The following is a 22,726-nucleotide window of genomic DNA, read 5'->3' on the forward strand; positions in this document are numbered from 1 at the left end:
TCTTATTGTTTTGAGGACTGGTTTATCGGGCTGTTTACAGCAGTAGTTATTATTATTATTATTATTATCATTATTACAGGCCACTTGGAGGCAGTGGAATGAGCTGTGAATAAAATACGGTCATATTACCAGAGAGCGAAAGATTCTCGGTTGATCAGAACATGCTTTTAGAAAACATGGAAAAAAATCTGATTAAACAGGAAGTCAATCATCTCCAAATCAAAGAAGGAAATATTGAAAAGCATTTATTACAGTTGCTGATTCATCATCATTAATCGTATCATACTTACTTAGACAACCAGCAAACACTGGGCAACGTTACCATTCATTTGTAGTGTTTCTGGCTTGCTGATGACGGTTTCAGTCTGCTTCTCCCTCTGGTCTCGCCTCCATTAACTGCTAAAGGAAACAACCGAATCTTCAGCTGATAAATGCTTCTCTAAGTTCAGCAACTTGTTGCCATCTGTATCCGTCTGCAGTTTGGAGATCAGGTAGCGCTCAATGAGTTCCTTTCCTTCTGCCTAGTAGAAAAACATTTGAATATGCATTTGGGGCGCTTTTCCAAATTTCAGGGGCAACTCTTTGAACATTATGAACTACACATCTATATTACCAATAGACACGGGTTTGTTTATTAAAATATCCACGATATTGCTTTCAGTCGGGCCACCATGTCGCACCCAAAAACTTTGTGGAACTTATTGCTGGATCAAAAACTAGGTTCTAGAATTCCCTTCGGTGCACAGAACCCCGAAATCCCAGTTACGTCCCTGCACACCCGAACACATGAACACAGTTGCCCCTCGGAGTTTCAGCGCGCCACACGGAGGGAGAGGAGATATTCTGGTTTATCTCAGTGAACGGGTGCCTTTCCCTCGGCTCCCAATCCACTCGCCTTCCAAGCCAGATAAACATGTTCCAAACACTGGTTCAAACCACGGCGACGGGCGGAGATTAAGGCCGACTTAAGTTTATCATAAATGAAGTGCAAAGTCGACAGTTGTGTGGCCCACTGCCTCTCAATACTAAAAACCCCAGCTGGGGTATTTGGGAGGTGGTTGGGAGCTGTGCAATAGCAGCCACCAGGCATTCTAGTGCTGAGGTAGGCTCTAATCCCCTGCTCCTGGCTCACTCCCGACGGGGAGGAAAGAAGTCGAAACCGCAGGGAGACGCATTCACAAATCAGAATTTATGGTGCCATCAACCCTATCTTACACTTGGTTAACAGAGACACTGATCCTGAGGCTTAGTGGGTCTTGGCGTAGCTCTCAATCAGATCAATAATAGCAATATGTGAGTTAATATTGGACTTTGAAAATACATTTGCAGCAAAAATATAGCTGTAGTTGAACATTTTTCGTATTCATTACTCTCATGAATACGTGGTCAGCAAGTCATAATTTCCCCCATTTTCTGAGCTTCTGAACGCAGCAGGAAACTCTAGCCTTTTATTGGAGGACATCAAATCCATGTGAAAATCTGTATAAAGCAACAACTCCTTTCAAAGCCTTTTTCTGGGAAAAAACTGAAAAAGAGTAACTCCCTGGTTCCCTCCATATTCTCCTTATTCTGTCTGTCCTGATCTTTCGCATGCAAAACGTACAACTCACATGAATGTGCACAAAGATACAAAACCACACTGGCTTTACACAAAAAAAACCAAAGCACAAGGCCTGTAAAGCTCATGTGAAGCTTTCAACGTCAAACAGTCCCGCTCCCTGCCATCTTAATGTCTCCACACCAGCTTACTGCAACAGCAGAATGACACAGTAACAGACACATATCAGCTTACCATAATAACACCTAGCCAACACACGCAATAATCCGCCATTTTGCCTCACAACCCTGTAAATAACTATTGTCATGTTACACAGGGAGGCATATAAATCTTCCTCATCTGACTGTAGGTGTTTTGGTAGACAAGTAATTGAGCTCAGAGTCTGAGATCACGTGGGTGGCGCCGCGTGCCGGAGAGCAGTCACTGAGCAAAAGGCGGACGGAAACGAGTGGATTTCCGATGTCAGATACGGTCCCTGCTTCACACATTTAGTTTGAGTGCATCCTCCCTCCCTGCGTCTCACATCCTACTGTAACTCTTCTCTGGCGCCCAAATGAACAAGTCCTCCTGCAGCCGCCTGGAAACACCCGCTCGCTGCTCTTTCTCACCCTTCTTTTCACCTCCTCCCATCCTCCCTCAAATCTCCCTCTCTCCTCTTTAGTCACTCTTTCCCTCCCCACCTTCTCATCATCCTCTCCCTTCCAGCATCCTCCCTCCCCTCCCCTCTCAGCCCCCCCCTGCCCCCCCTCTCTTACTCTCGCGCTCACTCTATCACCATGTCTCTCGCTCTCTTTGTAGATATTTCCCTTGCTGATGTTGTCCATTGAGAGACGGTGATTGTCTGTGGGTGAGAGCAGAGGAGAAGAGTGGATGCGATTACTGCAATGCAGAGCAACCCAACAGCATCACGGCGCTGCAGCAGATGCCGTGTTTGCATGTGCGCTTGGAGGTGCAGTTTGTGTGCATATTCAAATTTGTGTGATGAATGTGTGTGAACGAAGAGAGTGTGTTTGTAAGCAATGACCAGCTCTACCACAACTATTTGTCATGCCCAAACACCAAAGCTTCTGCAGCTATGCACCATGACTTTTAAATAGATCTTTTTTCACTGACATCAAACTATACCCAACTGTGCATATTTAATACGCCACATGTCTTTGCGGGGAATAATATGGTTTCATGCATTCACACAAACACACACACACACAACTACACACATATGCACAAACACAAAAACAGACTCGCTCACTCAGTAAGGATCCGCCTATCGCAGCTCAGGCTCAATCTATTATGCGGAATGAGTGTTTTAATCAGGCTAATTGTCCAGCCCCTCGCCATGTCTCCGCCATCTCTACTTAACCAATGCCACAGCCACACTGTTTTCTTTTTTTTGTTGTTGTTTTCTTTTTTTAAAGGAATAAATGACACGGCGGTGGGGGGAGAGCGGGAGGCAATCTAAGCCACAGGGGCCCACAGGCGTTTGAAGTCTAAAGACTCTTTCATCCTCGACTCTGGGAAATGAATGATTTTTTTCACACAGTGACAGGACAGCTCTGACAGGACCCAAACACATGAACCATAGCAAAGCTGTCAGATAGTAAAACACACATACACACGCGCATATACACACGCACATATACAGGGACAAACACAGCAAGGACACACACGCACAGCTAGAACAAGTCCAGAACAGTAAGTGTCCAAAAACGAGGCGAACAGGAAAAAGGAAGTGAGAAGGAAGCGTTAAAAAATGACATGAGTGAGAGAATAGGGCAGAGAGAATGATGCTATAATTAGTCATTTGTTTCTTTAACTGGCATTTAGTTTTAACTGGGCTTCTTTGTCAGTGGACACAATGGGCCTGATGTGGCATGAGTGAACTACACAGCTTAGAGGATTAAGGCTGGACGGAGGCTGTGGCGCCGCACTTCCTCTCTTCACCACGCACACGCTGACAGACACTCAACTAGCTGCACAACACTCGGCCTCGCACGCTTTCTTAAACACACACACACTTACCTACAAACAAAGGCACACCTTACCTACAAACAAAGGCACACACACACACAGTCCTGCAAGTGCACACACAAACGCACTCACAGGGGGATTATCTGTGCAACAGAGTTCTGAACACTCAGAGTGGGAAGGCGTCTGAAGAACTGCACTCATCCACCGAAGGATGGAAAGAGCACATTAACACATAAACACACACACACACACATGCACACACACATGCACGCACACATACGTAGACAGGCTTTAGTGCGAGCTACCTGTGTGTTGAGCGGCATATAGAACAGTCTCTGTCTCTCTCTCTGTGCTTATGTCCTGGGAGGCTGAGCTGACAGCAGGAGCAACCAGAGGGAAAGGGAGGGAGGGGGAAGGAGAGGATAGTGGAAAGAGGAAAAGAAGACAGAGGTGAGAAGGAAAAGGAATAAAAGAGAAAAGCAACCGGAGAGATTAAAGGGGAGAAAATCATTACAGTTTTTTTGGATCGCTTACACACTAAAATTAAAAGTATTACACTATTAGCAAAACACTACACTCAAGATGCAAAACATCAGCCCATATTTGCACAACTATAAGCACATTGTCAACCTCACACCTGTTGCAAAACTCTACACACAGTGATTTGGAAAACACTAAACACTCTTAACATACATTACACACAAAAATCTATCATGAAGTCATGTCCTTGCAATACCAAAGCACTGACTGTCAAATAAGCACACCGTCCAACCAATTGCTTCAACACAGTCATCAGGTGTGCAAACACCTGTTTGCTTAATTGTAGACACACCAATCAGGTGTATAAGCACTATAAAAAGCAGCAGGTGAGTTCATCGGTCTTCAAGCACAATGGAAAGAGTAGGACGAGGACGAGGACGAGAAGGAGAAGGAGAAGAAGAAGATTGACCAGAACGACCAGGAAGAGGAGGAAGACAAGCATGTGCTCAAAGAGGACCGAATCTGACAAATGAGATCCGCGCAACACTGGTTGACCACGTTGTCAACCACGGCCTGACGCTGAGGGAGGCTGGACTGCGAGTTCAGCCAAATCTAAGCCGATATACAGTGGCAAGTGTGATGAGAACATTTCGACTGGAAAATAGGTATTGTAAAAATATCATATCAACAACATCTGCACGGTTTCAGTAACTGCTTACAGTACTGTATTCTATGCACTATCAGCACTTCTGTTACCTTTTCTTGTGAAATTATTGTACTATTGTATACTGTTTTTTTTTTTTCTACATAGGATTGAGGGTCAGGGACGACAAGGGGGAAGACCTCCTATGTTCACAGAACAGCAAGAGAGGGAGATAGTAAATCTGGTTTTGGCCAACAATGCTATAACACTCAAGCAGCTCCAAGCTAACATTGTCAATGACCACGCCATTTTCAACGATATCCATCAGGTCTCAACATCAACACTGGCACGCATCCTAAAAAAAAAACCTATTCAAATGAAGCAAATTTATCGAGTGCCTTTCGAGCGCAATTCCGAAAGAGTGAAACGAGCGCGGCATGATTATGCAGAGGTGTGTATTTACTTTAGCAGTGTGATCTTAGGCTAGGTTTGGTGAATTTACATTATATTTGTACTTTGTTGATGTAGTAGCCTACTGTAATATGTCTACTAGATCTACACTGAACTACACCATTTTGCCTGACACCGTTTTTCAGAGAGTTTTACAAATGGATGGAGAGGAGATCCAGCATGAGTTCATTTATGTAGATGAGGCTGGGTTCAACCTGACAAGAACACGAAGGAGGGGAAGAAACATCATTGGCCACAGGGCTATAGTCAACGTCCCAGGGCAACGTGGGGGTAATATAGCACTCTGTGCAGCCATTACACAGAATGGGGTCCTCTACCGCCATGCCCAAATGGACCCTTACAACACAGCACTCATTCTTGCATTCTTGGACCAATTGCACAACATAACAGCATCAAATCGATCGAATGCAATACATTGTTGTCTGGGACAATGTGTCTTTCCACCGCTCTGCTCTGGTTCAGAACTGGTTTCAGCAACATCCACAGTTCACCGTCCTATATCTTCCACCATATAGAAGAGTTTTTCTCTGCATGGCGGTGGAAGGTATATGATCTCCGTCTCCAGGCTGAGGTACCCCTCATCCAAGCCATGGAGGACGCCTGTGACCAGATGGAGGTAGCAGCAATGCAAGGATGGATTCGTCATTCAAGACGTTTCTTTCCAAGGTGTCTTGCTAATGACAACATTGCTTGCGATGTTGATGAAATTCTCTGGCCAGATCCAGCTAGGCAAAGAGACAATATCTATTTTTTTAATATATTTTTTTTCATTTACAATACGTAAAGTGACGCTTGGTTACAGTATCATGGATCTCCATGTCAACATTTTGGGCGTGTTCAGAAATAAATGAGTATCTTCAATCAGCAACATTGGTCTTGTGTAGTGTTTGGTGAATTTACATTATATTTGTACTTTGTTGATGTAGTAGCCTACTCTAATCATAGGAAAGTAGAAGTGCTAAAAGTGTTTTAAGTTTATCACAGTAGAGTGTAACTCGTGCAAACAGTATAGTAATGTGAAACGTGTGTACTTCATATGGTAACAAAGTGTGTTTTTTAAAAAGAAGTGTATAGTTTTAACAAGTGTGTTTAATTTTGCAAAGGATATTTAGTGTTTTGCTAATTGGGTGTGTGGTTGTGATAATTGTGTGTAGTGTTTTGAAAACACGGGCCCTGTTTTGAAAATTGTGCTTTAGCAATCCAAAAAAACTGTAAGAGAGAAACAGAGCCGGAAAGATGGACCAATTCTCAACCTCGTCTCCGGGGCCACCAGCCCCATACTGTCCCTATTTCGCAAATAGATTGTATTGATTTTATACCATCAATGTGCTAGATTTCACACTATTAACTTTAAAATCTCCATCGTCAGTGTGGGAGGAAGCTTGAAGGCTCAACTCTCATCTGATCCTTCCAACACGCTGCATGGACAAGCTCACAGGCTTAGTACACCTCGAGCTGTTTCTTTCATGCCCTATTAAGGAAATGGAGACGGAGAGAGTGAGTCTGCATCTATGGGGCTCAGGGCATTCGTGTGTGTGTGTGTGTGTGCGTGTGTGTGTCGGTTTGTCACATACCAGCTGCGCAAGGTTTTTACGTAGCACCCTTTATTGTATTTCGTGGGTCGGCGGTAAGAAGGCTGAACCAGATGCAGAATCATCCTATACATTAATATAACATGATCTTTTGCAGGAGAGCTTCAACACGCAAAAACTAAGAATAAATATATTCACAACTGCCTCTACTATTGGTAGGAGATGAAAGCATAAAAAGGTACCTCCGTAAAAGATAATAATCAATAGTTGAATTAAGTGTCTGTCCGTCTTCTTTTGACGGAAGAAAAAAAATGCCTTCAGGTCCTGTAGTTCACGTCCATTGTTTTTTTGCCATTTAAATTTCCTCTGAGAAATACTTAAAAATCAATACAACAACCTCTGTGCCTTTGTCCAATGAAAGAAAACGGAAGGCGGAGGTCCTTGTGGCCTCCTTAAGTCTGGCTGATTAAGAAATCCAAAATGCATCCATTGCCACAATGTCCTTCTGTGTGTCGGCCTTCTTTTGTTATGTCTTGCATTACAAAAAATAACTTCTGTATTCTTTCATCCATTAAAACCCGAATCTTTTCATAATTTCACATATTAATCAGCCACTCCTGGATATGTCATCCCATCTAGCTCAGGGGAAAATCAACTGGATAAGCAAATTAAGTTAACTGGATGAGATGAAAATGAACTGAACTGCATACAAACAACTCCAATATTTACTGGGTATATTATCATTTTTGGCTCATCCAGGGAATGCAATTATTCGGCGGCTTTGATTGCTTTCAGTCTCAGTCGTCCATCAGCGTCCCATCCGTTGGTAGTCAAACCTCTATAGATAAATAGATCTGTATTCATAGAAAAATAAGCATTGACCACACTGCTGGCTGTTCATTGCTAAGGCACTTGGCTGTTTTCAGTCTTTTATCTCCCTCTCGCTCTCTTTATCCATCTTGCGCGTCCACCCAGTTTGCTCCACACCCTCTGACTCTCGCAGTTTATGACTCTGTGTTCGATGTTGCAAAGAGCTGATAATGTGAACACAGACGCCCACCACCGGCACACTGTCTCCTGCTCATTGTGGCGCCGAGTAGAAAAAAAACGGAGCCTCTGTACATTTTGATTGTGAGGCGTAATAGAGGGAGAAAAACAAAATCGGTAAGTGTTGCAGCTGAAGTTCTGCCTCCAGGCAGAGATCTGGGATCAGCGAATCCTTGCCAAATACCAACCTGTACGCCAGTAGTGGGGAAAATACAAAAACTGACCTCAACTCGTTATCCAGGAATAAACATGTGTGTAGTGTGGTCCTGCTCCCCCACAGGCTCCTCTAAAAGCCACGGGAGTCATTGTTACTGTATGATTCATCACCACTGAGGGAGATGATAAGGAGACAACAGAAGCAGGAAGAAGAGGAGGAGGAGGAGGAGGAGGAGGAAGAGGGGGGGAGTGTTTAAAACTGGTAAGACCGGTCCAGCACCTCCATGTAGTCCGGTGTGGTCCTCAGCCTGGCTCTTTGCTCCCCTGCTCCCTGCTCGCTCTGGCTGCTGTTACTAACGCCCACAGCGGAGCCGGCGGCGCTGACCACAATCGTTTGGTCGGGTCTGGCGTCCTGATTGGAGTCTTGGGGGTGAGGGTAGCAGGGCGGTGGCCTCGCGTACCTATCTGGCAGATCTCTGAACTCGGGGGCGGGCAGTCTGAAGAGGCAGTCCACCAGTTCGACCTTAGGGGTCGGGCCTTGGCTGTCGATCACTGTCGGGCAGAGGATGCCGTTCCCGTGGAGGCCGGGGAGCGGCCCCATCGCTCCCGTGACGGTGCTGAGGGGCGATGAGGACACTTCCCGAGTCCACTCCCTCTGCTTCTCTGCTGCGGAGCAGTACCCTCCCTTGCTCTCTTTGGGAGAAACAAACGTCTGCTGTGGCCGTTGTTTCGCGGCTGCATCCGGCTCCTCTTTGTAGATGGGGTTGCTACACATGTGCGGGGCTGCAGCGGGGTTGCTGCCCTTCAACACGGCCTCTGGGGGCAAGATGGTGTCGTACACGTGGCTGTGTTCGGTGGGGGGAGGAGGAGGAGGAGGAGGCGGCGGCGTCTCCGGGAGGCCGTGGTGATGGTGGTGGTGGTGGTGATGGGTCTGCTCGGTGAAGATTCCACACTCCATCTGGATGCCCGCCAAGTCTACCTCTCCCTGGCGACGGAACGGCAGCTTGTCCCTCCTCCTCAGGGCATAGGCGATCAGTGCCGCCGCCGCGAAGAATGCAGACACAAACAACACCAGCAGGCTGAGCACTAACACCGACAGAGGGATTGAATCCTTCCCCGGAGGGATCAGGGGCCCCAGCCCCGAGCTGGGGTAGCCAACCGACACGCCGCTGTCTGCTGCTGTGGCGGCGGCGGCTGTCTGCTCCTCCTGCTCCGGGTCCTCCTGGGGCTCCAGCTCAGGGCACAGCAGCTCCATGGAGAGGGAGCGCAGGTCCACTCCTTTGGTCTTGTCTGGGGAATGGCAGACCACCTCTCCCACCACCACCACAGCGCTGAGCCCCTCCAGCCAACGCTTCAGTGGAGCTGCTTCGCAGTGGCACTCCCAAGGGTTCTGCTGCAGGTCCACCTGGAGGAACACATAACGTCACACAGCGCTTTGTCATTGTTTAACAGTACACTAATTACTGGTCCATGGTGCAATGCAAATACACTTTGTGGACTGAAACAAAAAAGTACATCATTTAGCTGAAATGATTGTGTTGTACTGTATATTGGTCTTTTGCTCTAGCTGAAAACAATAAAAATGCTGTTTTGTCAGCTTCCTTTGCCTCTGACTGGAGTTTTTCTGCATTTGCATAATACAACACAGCTCTACTTTTTAATGATTTGTTTTGAATATGCAGATGATGTAATGCCCTGATTAATGTAAATAATGTTGTTAAAGGTGAAGTGCTCAAATTTCCTCAATGGCTGTGCACAGGCACAATATACTCTCATTAATGCAGAACAACTGGTTAGTGACCAATTCAAGTTATACGCCTACAAGTGCTCTCTTTGAAAGTGGTTCACAGTTGTGCTACAGCAGGTTGTAGGAACATTTCAGTTCACAATAAAGACCACTCAGAGTTTGTATAAGTGGTTATTGACAAAACTCACCGGCAGGATTTGTGTGTTTGCACGAGTATTGCAGCATTTTGTTTTTTAACAAGACGGAATATGATGCAACTCTCCCCTTTGCTACAATCCAATAGGTGCGTGTGTGTGTGTGTGTAAATCCATTTGCTCATTGCCAGCTATTGATTGCATGTCCTAAAAAAACCCACAGATATTCACTTTGCATTCACATTTTGAAAAGGGTAAAGCAGATTATGCACAAAGGGAATCACTCTCATCACATTGTATTGTCTGCAGAGCTGATCTGTTCCATATCTTTAGCAATGACACTGGCAATGAAAGCTGTTATCCTCTCTGTCACTTTTCCAAGGTGCACGCAAAATGTTGTCATGCTAATTTGGTTAGGTCAACACCCGGGTTTGCAGAAAAAGATGGATGTTTTTTTTGATGATTGCCATGGTATGACTTCATCTCTACGCCTCACAGAGGATGCTGCATCCTTTTATTGGAGATCCCAATGTGGGCTTTTGTGAGTCTCTCATAACGACATAATTACGATTGAAGTGTGAGTGGAGACAACAATATGGTGCAGTTCTAACTCAATTTGAACACTTCCACTACATTAAAGGTTGACTGATTCAGATTTGCCATGTTACGGCGTCATTGTGACACAACTGTGATTCAGCCTGAATGCACATTAAAAAACAAAAATTTAGATAAACAATCATATGACAAGAAAACTAAAAAAGCAGCTTGTTTTACAGTTTAATAACTTTCATATCTAGAATCCTCCATCTGGCTGAAATTCTTGAAGCATTTTATTCCGGGTATGTTTGCCTCTACATCCCAAGGGCTCTATTCCCTTCTCTTTTGTAAGCATCTGTCCAATGTTTCCAACACTGCTTACAATTTATACGCCTGGTCACCTAGTGTGTGATTTGCTGTCAACTTGTCAATCAAAGACTTGTTTTGAAGGGAAATTAAAGGCCCTCAGTTGGCCTGACAGGTGTGAATGCAAGTGTATGAATCCTATTTTATTTTGAACACAAAGTAGTAAAGTCTGGTATTGGTAATATATAATCATCATACAGTATACACTATGGTAGCAAATGCAAACAGACAGTGTTCTGAATGTAACATTCTCGGTTTTGAGTTTTTCTTCTTATCATAATTAGGGGGAAAAAAAAGCTTTCGACCAAAAAGTAATGCCATTTCGGATGAAAACTGCCGTGCTTCATCTGCAGACGGTTCAATTTGGCTCTAGTGGGTTTTTATCATCATGACGCAGATCCAAGATCAAGCAATAATTGTCCCAAATTTACTTGGGAGCCATTAAAAAAGAAACCTTCAGGGAAAAAATTCAAGATTCTCTCTGTGTGTCGTATAATTGATCACTTTGCCCAAACAGCAATATCCTGTCAGTCATCAGGATTGCTCTAGTTAGAAATATAGTCGTTATACTGAAAGCAGGTTGTGGACATTCTGGCTCAGGGATCCTGCTGTACTCCCTGGTGAGGAGACGCCACGGAGCCTCGGCTTGCCAAGCCTTCTCCAGCCTGAAGAATGTGTTTCATTGTCTTTTGAATAATACACAGCCCAGATGAAAAGAGTGCATTAGAAGAGGAATCTGCAGCATCCGCAAAATTTATTTTTTTGAAAAAACGTGTGTGGAAAACCAGCCTTCATGAAGTGTATGTGAGAGGCTATACATACAAGGCATTGTAAATGCTTCAAAGCAGTTCGCTCAGGGATACTCTCCAATTCTAAACACCTTGAATCCATTCAAGGAGATATTTTATTTTTTCAAGAGTTGCAATTTACTTTCATAGTGTACTCACGCTCTGTTTGCCTGCCTCATCGACTTCCTACCTCTGATAGTGATTTCCTATAATTCCCAGAGCAACATCAACAACCCTTCGGGAAGGGGCAGAGACTCGTTCTATCCAGGGGCCTGTGTTCCATGTAGGTGGAGATGGAGCGGTACTAATGGCGAAGAGCAAAGAGCAAGGGTTTCTGGTCCATTGAGGCTATTGTCGGTGGAGAAATTGGCATCTCTGTGTGATTGCAGACCATCAGTGCAACATGGGGAGTCCAGGAAGAGACCCGTAATCTTTTTATTCTGAGGGAAACAAACAAAAACTCACTTTTTAGATATATGGGGTTTTCTTTTTTGAGGTTTGCTAAAAACCTCCATGTTTTGTATACGTTTATATACATGACTTTTTTTTGCCCTATGGCCTGCAGAGAAATAAAACAGTAAACCACAAAATGAGGCCAGGCTTGCAAATGATTTTTGTGATTAAATAAAAAATACACTACAATTAATTATTCTTGTATGTATCGTCAACACCAACAGACAATTGAATAAAAGTGTGATTTCCTGCTCGCTGTTTTGCACACTGAAATATCATCTTTTAGGCCTATGTAACGTTTTTGTTGACTCCACTTGCATTTACACTATGAAATACATTGGTATGCTTGTTAAAGGACCGGACTTAGAGCTAATGTGTTTATCTCTAAATCGACTGTGTGTTCTTGCTGTGCTGTGCAGTTTCAAGTGCTATTTTGGCAGATATTATTTAAAAAAGGAAATGTATATAACTTCTTTTCAGTGCATAAACACCACCACTGGTTTATTTTGTGTTCAGGAAGATGCCACCCAATCAACTGAAAATAATGTAAAGACTAGGAGAAGTAAATGTATACTGACAGCTAATCTTTTAATAGAATCTGGTGATGAATTTGGTGGCTATAATTACCTCTATACCTGACTATCAGTTGAGTTCTAGACTTAAATCAATGTTAATACTATTAGGAGGCCGTTTTGACTGTCCCAGCCGCTGGCTCGCCACTATAGTCCCATTCCTTGAATATTAGATTCAATAGAAAAACTCCTTTGCTGCTCTGATAACAGAAAAGAAATTGGTATTTGAGGTGGAAATTATTAATCCGGTTTAAAAAAGATTCACGTTTATTAAGCCTTTGGTGGAGCGACACTCTATCTTCAAGAACCTGTACAAGGATTCTTAAAGCTATATTATCATATGAATCCAGACAACCTAATGAATCTATTTGGAAACATCCATGTGAGCGTGTTGGGAAGGAGGATGAATAAAGCTGCAAAGTGGGAACACCAGCATGGTGATTGTTGGACGGGGTCCCTTGATATCTGTCCTCGAGATATGTGAAAGAAGATGGGTTCTATGGTACGAGTGTGGTATTTTGGAGTATATATATATATGTATATACATGTACATCATCACTCATCTCATCTAACTCGACAAACTATTGTATATTTCTCAAAATGCCAATCTGTCCCCCTCAAAGATTAATCTGTGCAAGTATTAACTCACATTCAAATCAAACTGATAATCAGGTGATTGTTAGTTGGGTATTAAATGATTTCCTGTCACTTCTGCCCCCGGTGAATTACTGTGTTGTTTTCATCCATCTTTCTGGGCTGTGCTTTGTTTTTATCCAACATAACGGGAGGTGAGACGTGGCTGGGGACGATTTTTCACTGCAGCTGGCAAAGATGAGCGTGAACATATTCTTTGCATTTACTGAGAAAGACATATGTTTCCCTGAACTGTACATATGTCTCGTGGCACATTCTCTAACACAACTCCACAATTTTGTAATATTCTTTTCAAAGGGAAGAATTTAAATAACGCTCCTTTTAATAAAATAATATTTTTCCTTAAATGTCACGATGATGCTTTTTTTTTTAGATCACAGTGACATCTGTGAGGTATTATGAAAATAATATCAGTGCATGTAAGTGGGTGTAACTGTTGAATACCTTACTTGATGGTAACAATGACTCTAATCTGTACATCTTTTTTTTTTACAGCACAGGCAAGCTGCACCCACCTTCCATCTGTGTTGCCCTTTGATTCTAGTGTGCAAAACACACAACACAGCTCAGAAATCCCAGTTCCAGAGCTAAAAACAGGCCTGCACCGAGTCAACAGGTGACATCATTGTCACATTGTTTGTGAGGTCCATGTGCAGCGCTCATGAGGCTCTGTCAGAGCAACAACAGCCCTGTGAAAATAATTGTGAATTCAATTACCGTGGAGCAGATTAAGACATAAACATAATGGTGATATCGCGAGGCTTCATGAATAAGGCACACAATGTATGCAATTGGTGAATACTTTAATGCTCTCGGACACCAGAGTGAAACAGCATAAAATACATTACACTTTAACATGGTTCCTCCAGCTCCATAAATCGCTGTGTTCCTTCCCCTGAAAAAAAAAAAATTCAAGAAAGCTCTGCCTCTGAACTGCTGGCCTCACCCACACTACCTGAGATCAGGGATTCTTCACGGAGCGTAGTAAAAATGGAAATTCACAATGACATTCAGGCTAATCCACACCCACCATTCCTCGTTCTACTCTGGCTGTCTAAGAAAAGCCTACCTTAAATTTGCTGAAGTGAGAGGAGGGAGGATGAAAAAAATGTAATTTCTCAGGTTGGGTGCTTATAGACGCGTTGTGCGCGGCGCGCAATGCTGCAGTTAAATGTGCAGAGTAATGTCGCACACATAGGGTGAACCAATGTTGTGGTTTACACCATCTATTTGTGTTAATTACAACAATAATGAAAAACTTGAGGGGTTCAGATTTCTACTGTTTAGCTCATGTTTAATAAAACCACTTCTGCAAATTGAGTCGCTTGCATTTTTCCAAATAGAATACCTGAGGCACAACCACGGTCCCACATGCCACAGCAGAGCTCTCAAAACAACAGACGACACCAATGACGGAGAAAGCTGGAGCTGTGCCTGAAACCAGGAGATCAGGGGCTGCCGGTGGTTTTATATATTCGCAGGTATGCAGCTTGATCCAAGATTTCTGCTCGTTTTGTTTGGTTCCTCAAGCTGTGATAAAGGTATGAGTTGTTGTAATCTCATCGTCTGACATTTGAAATAAACATACTGATATACTCTGTGTAATTATGCACATTTTCGTTTAGTAAATCCACAGGGGTGATCTAATAATTTGTATTCTTCGACCTGCCACTGTCACTAAACCAAATGCGTGTTACTGGGCCAGCTAAAAGCTCAGTGCCAGGAATCTGACTCATTTACACACCATGTTAGCAGCTCAAAATAGTTTCTTCAAGCATCCACCTCCTGCACCGTAAAACCCCCTCAATCATTCAGCAAGGCCGGTCGTAGGTTCTCACCAACCTGAACCAGCCCGGTGAGATGCTCCAGCACGCCCTCCATAGGCAGGTGCAGAAGGTGGTTGTTTCGTAGATTGAGCCGAGCCAGATTAACTCCAGCAAACACGCCGAGAGGGAGGCTGCGCAGAAGGTTGGCGTTCAGGAACAACAGCTGGAGGGACGGCATGGAGTCGAGGGTCCCGGGATCTACTTGGTGGATCTCGTTGTACTCAAAATAAAGGAACCTAAAGAGAAGAGAGGACACGTTGCAATATCTCTGTATACATGGAAATAAACTAAGCATCAACTGTGGAAGTTGGAGGATAAATGGGATGTTAGAGGACACTATCGGTGTATCTGACAGTAAAGATACAGCCATTAGATACAGTCATTACATATTATTAGTCTTAACTCTGTAGATGGTCATAGTTCTCCATTAGAGCAATATTTATGTAAAGAAGTCGTAACCAAAATTCAGTTAGATTCAATCCGCCCTTTTCACAGCTGAATAACTGATTGGTGTCAAATAAAATTGTGTGATTTCATTCTAACGACTTTTTTTACTTGTCATATCAAATTCTAAACGCCTTGAATATTTACGTTTTTTTTACGCTAAATTGAATCATTGGGACAAAGAAGTATTATGTGGACTTTTCCCTGCAGGCCAGTGATCCAATAAAGGTCCATTGGCTGTAATAAGTAATAGATATTGTTTAAATTACTTACCGCTCCCTTGCCCTGAAGTCACTAATAAAGGTTAACTAGAGGGTAAGAGGAAGATTTTAATCGTCCTGAGAGGATCTTTATTATTGATTAATAGTCAAATTAATGTGTCTCACGATGTTCTGAGCCTTATCTTGAAATATAGAGATGCTGGAGTCGATGTTCCGCATACAAAGATATCATGGCAGAAACCCTCTCAGTATTTATGTAGCAGAGGATGAAAGATGATCTGTTGTCTTAATCAAACACAACCATGTTTAGCTCTCTGGATGCATACAATAAATTGACTGTAGGTATTTGCCATATATTCTCTTTGCGAGACATTTTTTCCAGTGTAAGCGTAATCTGACAATGATACATAGGCATCTTCTTGACAACACATTTTCATAATAAGCTCTTTTCCTAAATAAGCGCATTCCTGACGAGATCCAGGCTCCTTATTACCACTACTGTATGCAAATACAAAACCCCCCATTAAAGTTCACGTTGTCACTCATGCCAGGATCACACTTCAACTGAAGCGTGTCATCAGCCAGCGTGACTAACAAATAGCACGGGAAGAGAATGGGCAGCTTTTTATTTCAATCAAAATCCAGCATAATGGTAATCAAAATGTTCTGCTCAGTGCTATGCCAGTATTACAGTGACAATTCTTCTCCACATACTTTTGAACAAACGTCTATAAAACCAAAGCCGACGAGTGGTTTCAGTTTATAAATCTGTTTGAAGTGCAGTGCAGGTAACGTGCTTGAAACGCTGTGAGTGATAAAAAATAGAATAAATTGCCTACCTCAGATTCTGCAGCCCGAGGAACATGTGGGGATTGAGCCTCTCCAGGTTGTTTCCGTTCAAGTAGAGGCTCCTCAGGCTTGTGAGGCCGGTGAAGGCGCCCTCCTGGAGGTAGGAGATGCGGTTGTTGCCCAGGTGAAGCAGGTCGAGACTGGAGAAATTCCAGAAGTCTGTGCGATAAATCCTCTGGATTAAGTTTCCACTAAGGTACAGCTTGCGGCCGTTGAGGGGCCGGGGTGTGAGCTGGGACACGTTGAGGAAGCCATTCTCCTTGCAGTTGACGGTCAGGCCCAGGTCCGAGATGTGCAGGTTGCAAGTGCAGCCCAGGGGACAAATGATGGGGATGGGAGGCCGTGTTTGGTAGCCAGCCACCGGGGGGTTCTGGTTGGGTATCAGACTGCGGGGTGTGGGAGATATTCTGGATGGCCGAGGCCTTTTAGTCGGCCTCGGTAGCCTCTCCCTGTCTTTCCGTTCTGCCGAGGATGAGGATGAAGACGTGGAGGACGTGTGAGTGTTCTGGCGGGAGCCATGGACCATGGAGGAGGGTTTTGTCGGCCTGACCCGCCCCGGCTGGGAGTTGGGTTTAGAGTTCGGGGGCAAATGCTGGGGCTGTGATCCTGCTAATGGACCACCACCCCCTTCTGCTTGTAGCTCTTTATCCGGGAGGTTAGCACACAGCTCCTTGCGGGGGATTTCCCTCAGGTCCTTCCCGTGAAGGTGGAAGGGATACTCGCAGGTAACGTCCCCGACTACGGCCGTGTAAGGGATCTGACCCAGCCACTGCTGTAGCTGCACGGCCTCGCAGCCACAGTTCCAGGGATTCTCCTCCAGCTGTAGCTCCATTAGGGAGCGACCGACATACTCCAGGGTCCCAGCATATGCCAGGCTCTTCAGACGGTTTCCCCGCAGGTCCAAATGAGTCAGAGACACAGATCTGGAGCAAGAGGAGGAGGGAGATAGCTAGCTGGATTAGATGAAAGGACAACATGATGTTCCATGAAAATAAAAAGTTCACACAATCCATTGCTGACGAATCTGCTTTTATCTGATGATTAATCGTTTTTTTCATGATGTGAAATAGTATGACACGGAAACATTAATTCCACACTAGCACACACCGGCTAATCGTGTCCGACACTGATGTTCCTACGATCAGCCTTTGCATAATTTAAAAGCTTTGCAGTGAAATAATCAGAATATTACCTAAACAGATGAGCAGGCAAGACAGGAATCAGGTTGTCGTTGAGGATGAGAACCCGGAGCTTGTAGAGGAACCTCAGAGCACCGCTGTCAATTCTTTTGATCACGTTGTAGTCGGCCTGCAGGGGAAAGAGGAAAAATGTGATGAACATATAATTGCTATGGTTGAAAAATAAGACTGAATGTGGCAGGCACTGTGTGTGGAAATACACAGAGATTCCTTCACTCCCTCCACCTGCTGGCCACTGACTATTTCTGTCACATTCCTCTATTGTAATCTTGGACATGTGTCAAAAATTCCAGTCCAAACGGGATAATCAACCTAGATTATCTTCCCAAACCTACCTGGAGGTATTCCAGAGCCTCTAAGCCAGCAAAGGTATCATTTCTGAAGACCTCTAGCTTGTTCTCGTGGAGGTACAGGCGTCTGAGTTTGGCCAACCCGTTGAAAGCTCCCACTTTGATGTCCTGGAGTGCATTGTTGCCAAGGTTTATCGACACTGCGTTGCCAAGGTGCTGAAACCCGTTGCTATAGAGACGCCTCAGAGAGTTCCTCTGTAGGTTGAGTTTGAAAGGGCGGACCCATGACTGTGACACCTAAATGATTAATTAGAGGTCTGATTAGTTGTCTTAATAAATACATCAAATCTAACAGTTGGAGACACGTATGAGCCACATTAGAGACAGGACAGTGGACCTGGAGAAACAGTACGTCAAGGACATGAACAATAAAGTGCAGAGCGCTTCCATGTGCATCGCCAGGTAGATGAACAGGGATCATACCTGGCTGACATTGGTGAAGCTCCGCCCATCGCAGTGCACGTGTAGCACGCCTTCTTTGACCTCGCACGTGCAGGGCTCGAAGCACGGCTCGTCCACCTCCTCCTCGGAGTTGTCCACCAGAGGGGTGTGTGTGGAGGTGGGGGTAGGGGTGGGTGTGTGTGACGCCCAGGACAGACACACACAGCCCAGGGCCACCGCCAGAGTGACCCACTGCATCCTCCTGCTTCTCCCACTCAGCTCAGCAGCCTGGGGCTTCGGCCCGGCATCAGCCCTTCACCGCACTGCCCGGAGAGGCACAACATATGTAGTAAATGCATAAATGTACACAGCACATTTCAGAGAGTTAAATTGACTTTGTGAGATTCAATTTCAACTCGGAATGTCAAAGTGAGTGTCAAAAATAAATATGCTCATTTAGCTAAAGTAACTTACATTGCATTTTTAACACATGGTGTTTACATTTTAGCCCAGTGAGCAATTGAGGGTGAGGTGTATTGCTCAGGGACACTTTGACATGGAACATGGAGCCAGGGTTCAAACCACCAACCTCATGGTTTCTGGTGCACCCTCTACAATCCATGCCCCACAGTACATAGAGTTAAGCCCTACACCAAGAAGTGTGACACTGTACAGTTACATTTCAAACCTATCAAAGAGTTAGTTTAACTCTACTAAGTGTTGCATATTAATCTGATCTTGAACCTGGATGATGACTCCAGCTCTTTCGTACAATTGACTCTGTAAGAGTTTGCAGTTTGATTTCAACTCTGCACTTTTGCCCAACACTGGAAAATTAACTCAAAAATATTGCTGTGTACATTCATAAACACACACACACACTATTTAAAGAGGGCAAACATTCAGCGAGGCAACAGCAAGTCTGTTTTGGATGAATCAGACTGATGATACATCACAAGAATACTAAAGGTCGAAAAATACAAGTTAAATCACACAGACAGCAGTGCAACGGGGTAAGAATTACATTGCGCTGGAACAATGATGTATAGACCAACTGGAGGATACACTGTGTGCAGTTTGCCAAAAACAATGTGCAGTTTGCCAAAAACAATGTGCTGAACAATCTCTCAGCAGCTACCTATCTTTTGAATAATAACTTAAAATACGGACATCATAAAGGCAAAACAATGGCAAACACGTGAACACCTGTGAGTAACATTTTGTAAATTTCAGAGTGGCTTTGGACAAATGAGGGGAGGGGGTGGGGGGGGGGTGTGTGGGGGGGGGGACTTGTGATGAATATTTTCATCCGTACTCTCCAATGCCCGGCACAGCTGAAATGTCATGCATGTATTTTCTTAATGCAATATGAATTTAGGTGAATGCAAATCAGACCCATAATGCTTCAGTCTAATGACCTGCTCCTTTTAATAAGATGAATGGCAATCAGAGAACAGAGGAGTGAGCCACAAAAAATAGAAGACACATTACCAATCAGCAGAATACGTTATCAACAGCCATCAAGTCCTGTCATCATCATTATTGTGGTTGTGACACTAGAGTGAAAGCGTCGCTGCAAATCCAAACTCTTCAAAATGTTCAAAAGAGCTGATTTGAAGGCAGTGCGATGACAGGCAGGAACATGAGCTGACGATGAGGTTGATGGGGGTGATGAGGATGGCTCTGCTTTACCAACAGATCGAGAACAGTCGCAGCAGCTCTTGAAACAAATAATGATGTTACAAAAACAGCTGAGATGGGAGTCTTGCAAGGAGATATTTCCTCTCAAGTCCTAATGACATCTAAATTGGATGAAGCATCTCGATCTGCTCATCCAGCGCTGAAGACCGCCATGCAAAATGCAATAATGATCATCATGGTATGGTATAGCTGTAATCATACCGCAATAATCTAGCATCAGCGAGTTAGACAAGGATGCAGCGGCGAAAACATCACCGCCCTGGAGAGGAAGAGCAATCACAGAGATGATTACGACGGGGGGAGAGATGAACAGAGAGGTGGGAAATGAGAGGAGGGCAAGGAGGAGGAGGAGGAGGAGGAGGAAAAAACGGGAACAAGGTGCAGGAATGGAGCATAGCAGAGACAGACAGAAAAGGAAGAGTAATGGGCAAAGTGCAGGTACAAAGGATGAGGAAAAGGGTGAGGTGAGAGAGAGGAGTGGGATTGCATAAGCAGTAAGAAGTCAGTCAAGGCTGCCACTCAGGAGGAGAGCTCACAGTGAAAGAGCTGAAATCTGATATTGATTACATCAAAGCCCTCCTCTCGCCCTGCACACAATGTACGCCTGCATCGCCGAGAAACAACGCCAGAGCGGAGTTACATGTGGGTGTGTGTGTGTGTGTGTTGAAAACTATGTGAGAAAGGTCAAACCATATTCCCAAAAAGTGCGCTTTCCTTGCCAAGTCCAGAAGCAGGTATCTAGACACGTGTGGAGGAGTGTGCGCTTTCATAACAAACATGCTGCTGCAATACTGTTGACATACTGTCACCCCAACAACAAATGCCAGTGAAAAGCGATGCTTTTTCGTTTCCTGTGATGTGAGGACAATCCACCAAGTGTTTTGGATGATGAAGATTTACAGAGGAAAATAAAAAATCTAGGCCATGAGGCTCAATAGTGTTTGACAAATTGGAATATGATCGAGAATAGAACCCATTCACAGTCCCAGTAGGTCTTTGTATTCATCAAATGGACTGTGTATTGTTGGGCCCGAAGCCCCCTACATGGAGGCGATCAATACCGAGTACAGATAGACCACTGGGATCCCTCCTGGTGGACGGCCATGTCTCCTTAATAAGAAGAAACACAGTCCACTCGAGCCTCTTTCTTCAATCAGCCGAGTGGACTAGTCAGCAGTCGGCATAGCTCTGCATCATTATGGCAACCAGAAAGCAAAGGACTAATGTGTTGAGTGGTGACAGCGCAGCACAATTCAAAACTCTGTCCCTCTGTCCGTCTGTCTGTCATGTCCATCTGAAAACAGGTCTGACAGGTGTGCCAATCCATCCTCTATGTCTCTTGGGTCTCGCTCTCGCTATTTTTTTTTTGTTACTCTCCTCTAGACCTGCACACTGACGCAAGCGAACCAGAGGTGACGGTCACTGCTGATTCCTCACCATTTTATTCATGTCACATAATTCCTGTGTCTACCTCTCCGTCCTCTCTGTCCGTCAGAACACACAGAGCCTCACCGAGCTTCCCAATGGCTTTTACACGGGCCCCTGCTCCCAACACAGACCTGCACTATCAAACCAGCAGCACCACCACCACAGCTTAAATGCATGTATGGAGCTATCAGCCCAGATTGCCCACAGCCCTCCAAGAAAATCAATTAGCCCCTAACATTACAGCGAGCACATTGTGATAGTTTGCAGAATTAAAGCATGACCAATTAAACAGCCGAGTCATTAACAGAAGCTATTAAGACCTTTACCAGGCTATGTATGGAAATCCTTGGCAGAGTAACGCAATCCAATTGCATTCCCCATTGTCTGTCTCTCCTCTCTGATCCACACAGCGACGCTTAGCAGAGCAGGGATGCGGGTAATACTCACTCAGTCCGCCGCCAAAGAATTAGGGAACGACCGAGAAAACACTTTACAGGCTGACTGTCGACATGTCGTTCACATTCAGCCGCACTCCTCTCCCTCTCTCCTCTCCTGTAGCAAGCTCAGGCGGATGGGGGGCGACGGGGGTGGAGGGAGGGAGGGGGGGGGGGACGTGATAAGACTGCAATGAGGTGGAAGATAAAAACCCGGAGAGAGAGAGAGAGAGAGAGAGAGAGAGAGAGAGAGAGAGAGAGAGAGAGAGAGAGAGAGAGAGAAATAGATTGAAGAGGAAGAAAAAAACCCGATTGGCTTTAGGATACAGGTCCGCTTCTCCACTGTGCAGCCCGTGGGAGCTGCGGCACTGGACCGCTGGAGAGAAGTGCAATGCGCGGAGTTGTAGCCTGCGTGGTGATGGAGATTCCTCTCTTCATTTCAAACACAACTGGGTAATTCATAGAGGAGAAAAGGGGGGACGGCGGGTAGGGAGTGGGGAGGGAGGTGGGGGGTGTTGTGGGGGGGGGGGACAGACGGGCCTGGAATTAATCATGCAATAAGGCGGCGCGCAACTGCAAGTTTGTGCATGAGGCATACAGCGCGGAGGGTGCGTTCCTCCTCAAACAGAGGAGCGCGTTCACTTCCTCATCATAAACAGATTACAGAAGGCACAACAGTCACAGACAATGGGCCCCATAAACTTTCTCCTCACGTTACCCGCGCGTGCAGTCTGGTAAAAATACTCCGACTGTTCAGCTATACCGACAATAATTTATAATCTCATTA

The 22,726-nt window shown here is 44.8% G+C and overlaps 1 protein-coding gene and 1 long non-coding RNA gene across 3 annotated transcripts; one reads left to right on the plus strand and one right to left on the minus strand.

Annotated features, from left to right (window-relative positions):
* Window positions 1-4,649: 4,649 nt before the first annotated feature.
* On the plus strand, window positions 4,650-5,312 carry LOC119223418 (uncharacterized). The gene is made up of 3 exons (XR_009941566.1): window positions 4,650-4,671; window positions 4,818-5,100; window positions 5,246-5,312. It is a non-coding gene; the product is annotated as an uncharacterized LOC119223418 (long non-coding RNA).
* Window positions 5,313-6,744: 1,432 nt separating this feature from the next.
* Window positions 6,745-22,071, minus strand: LOC119227502 (SLIT and NTRK-like protein 3). 2 transcript variants are annotated; one of them, XM_037486315.2, is made up of 7 exons: window positions 21,953-22,071; window positions 18,419-18,699; window positions 17,981-18,232; window positions 17,639-17,754; window positions 16,437-17,369; window positions 14,949-15,168; window positions 6,745-9,260 (listed from the first exon to the last, which is right to left on the minus strand). In XM_037486315.2, the coding sequence occupies exons 2-7, from the start codon at window positions 18,632-18,634 to the stop codon at window positions 8,109-8,111; spliced, it is 2,889 nt and encodes a 962-aa protein (XP_037342212.2). In that variant the 5' UTR covers window positions 18,635-18,699; window positions 21,953-22,071; the 3' UTR covers window positions 6,745-8,108. The 2 variants fall into 2 exon arrangements, with proteins under 2 accessions (XP_037342212.2, XP_037342213.2); XM_037486316.2 differs by having other exon boundaries at window positions 21,832-22,071.
* Between the last annotated feature and the right edge of the window lie 655 nt (window positions 22,072-22,726).

The sequence above is a fragment of the Pungitius pungitius genome, chromosome 14, assembly GCF_949316345.1.
Source record: "Pungitius pungitius chromosome 14, fPunPun2.1, whole genome shotgun sequence".
Taxonomy (NCBI): domain Eukaryota; kingdom Metazoa; phylum Chordata; class Actinopteri; order Perciformes; family Gasterosteidae; genus Pungitius; species Pungitius pungitius.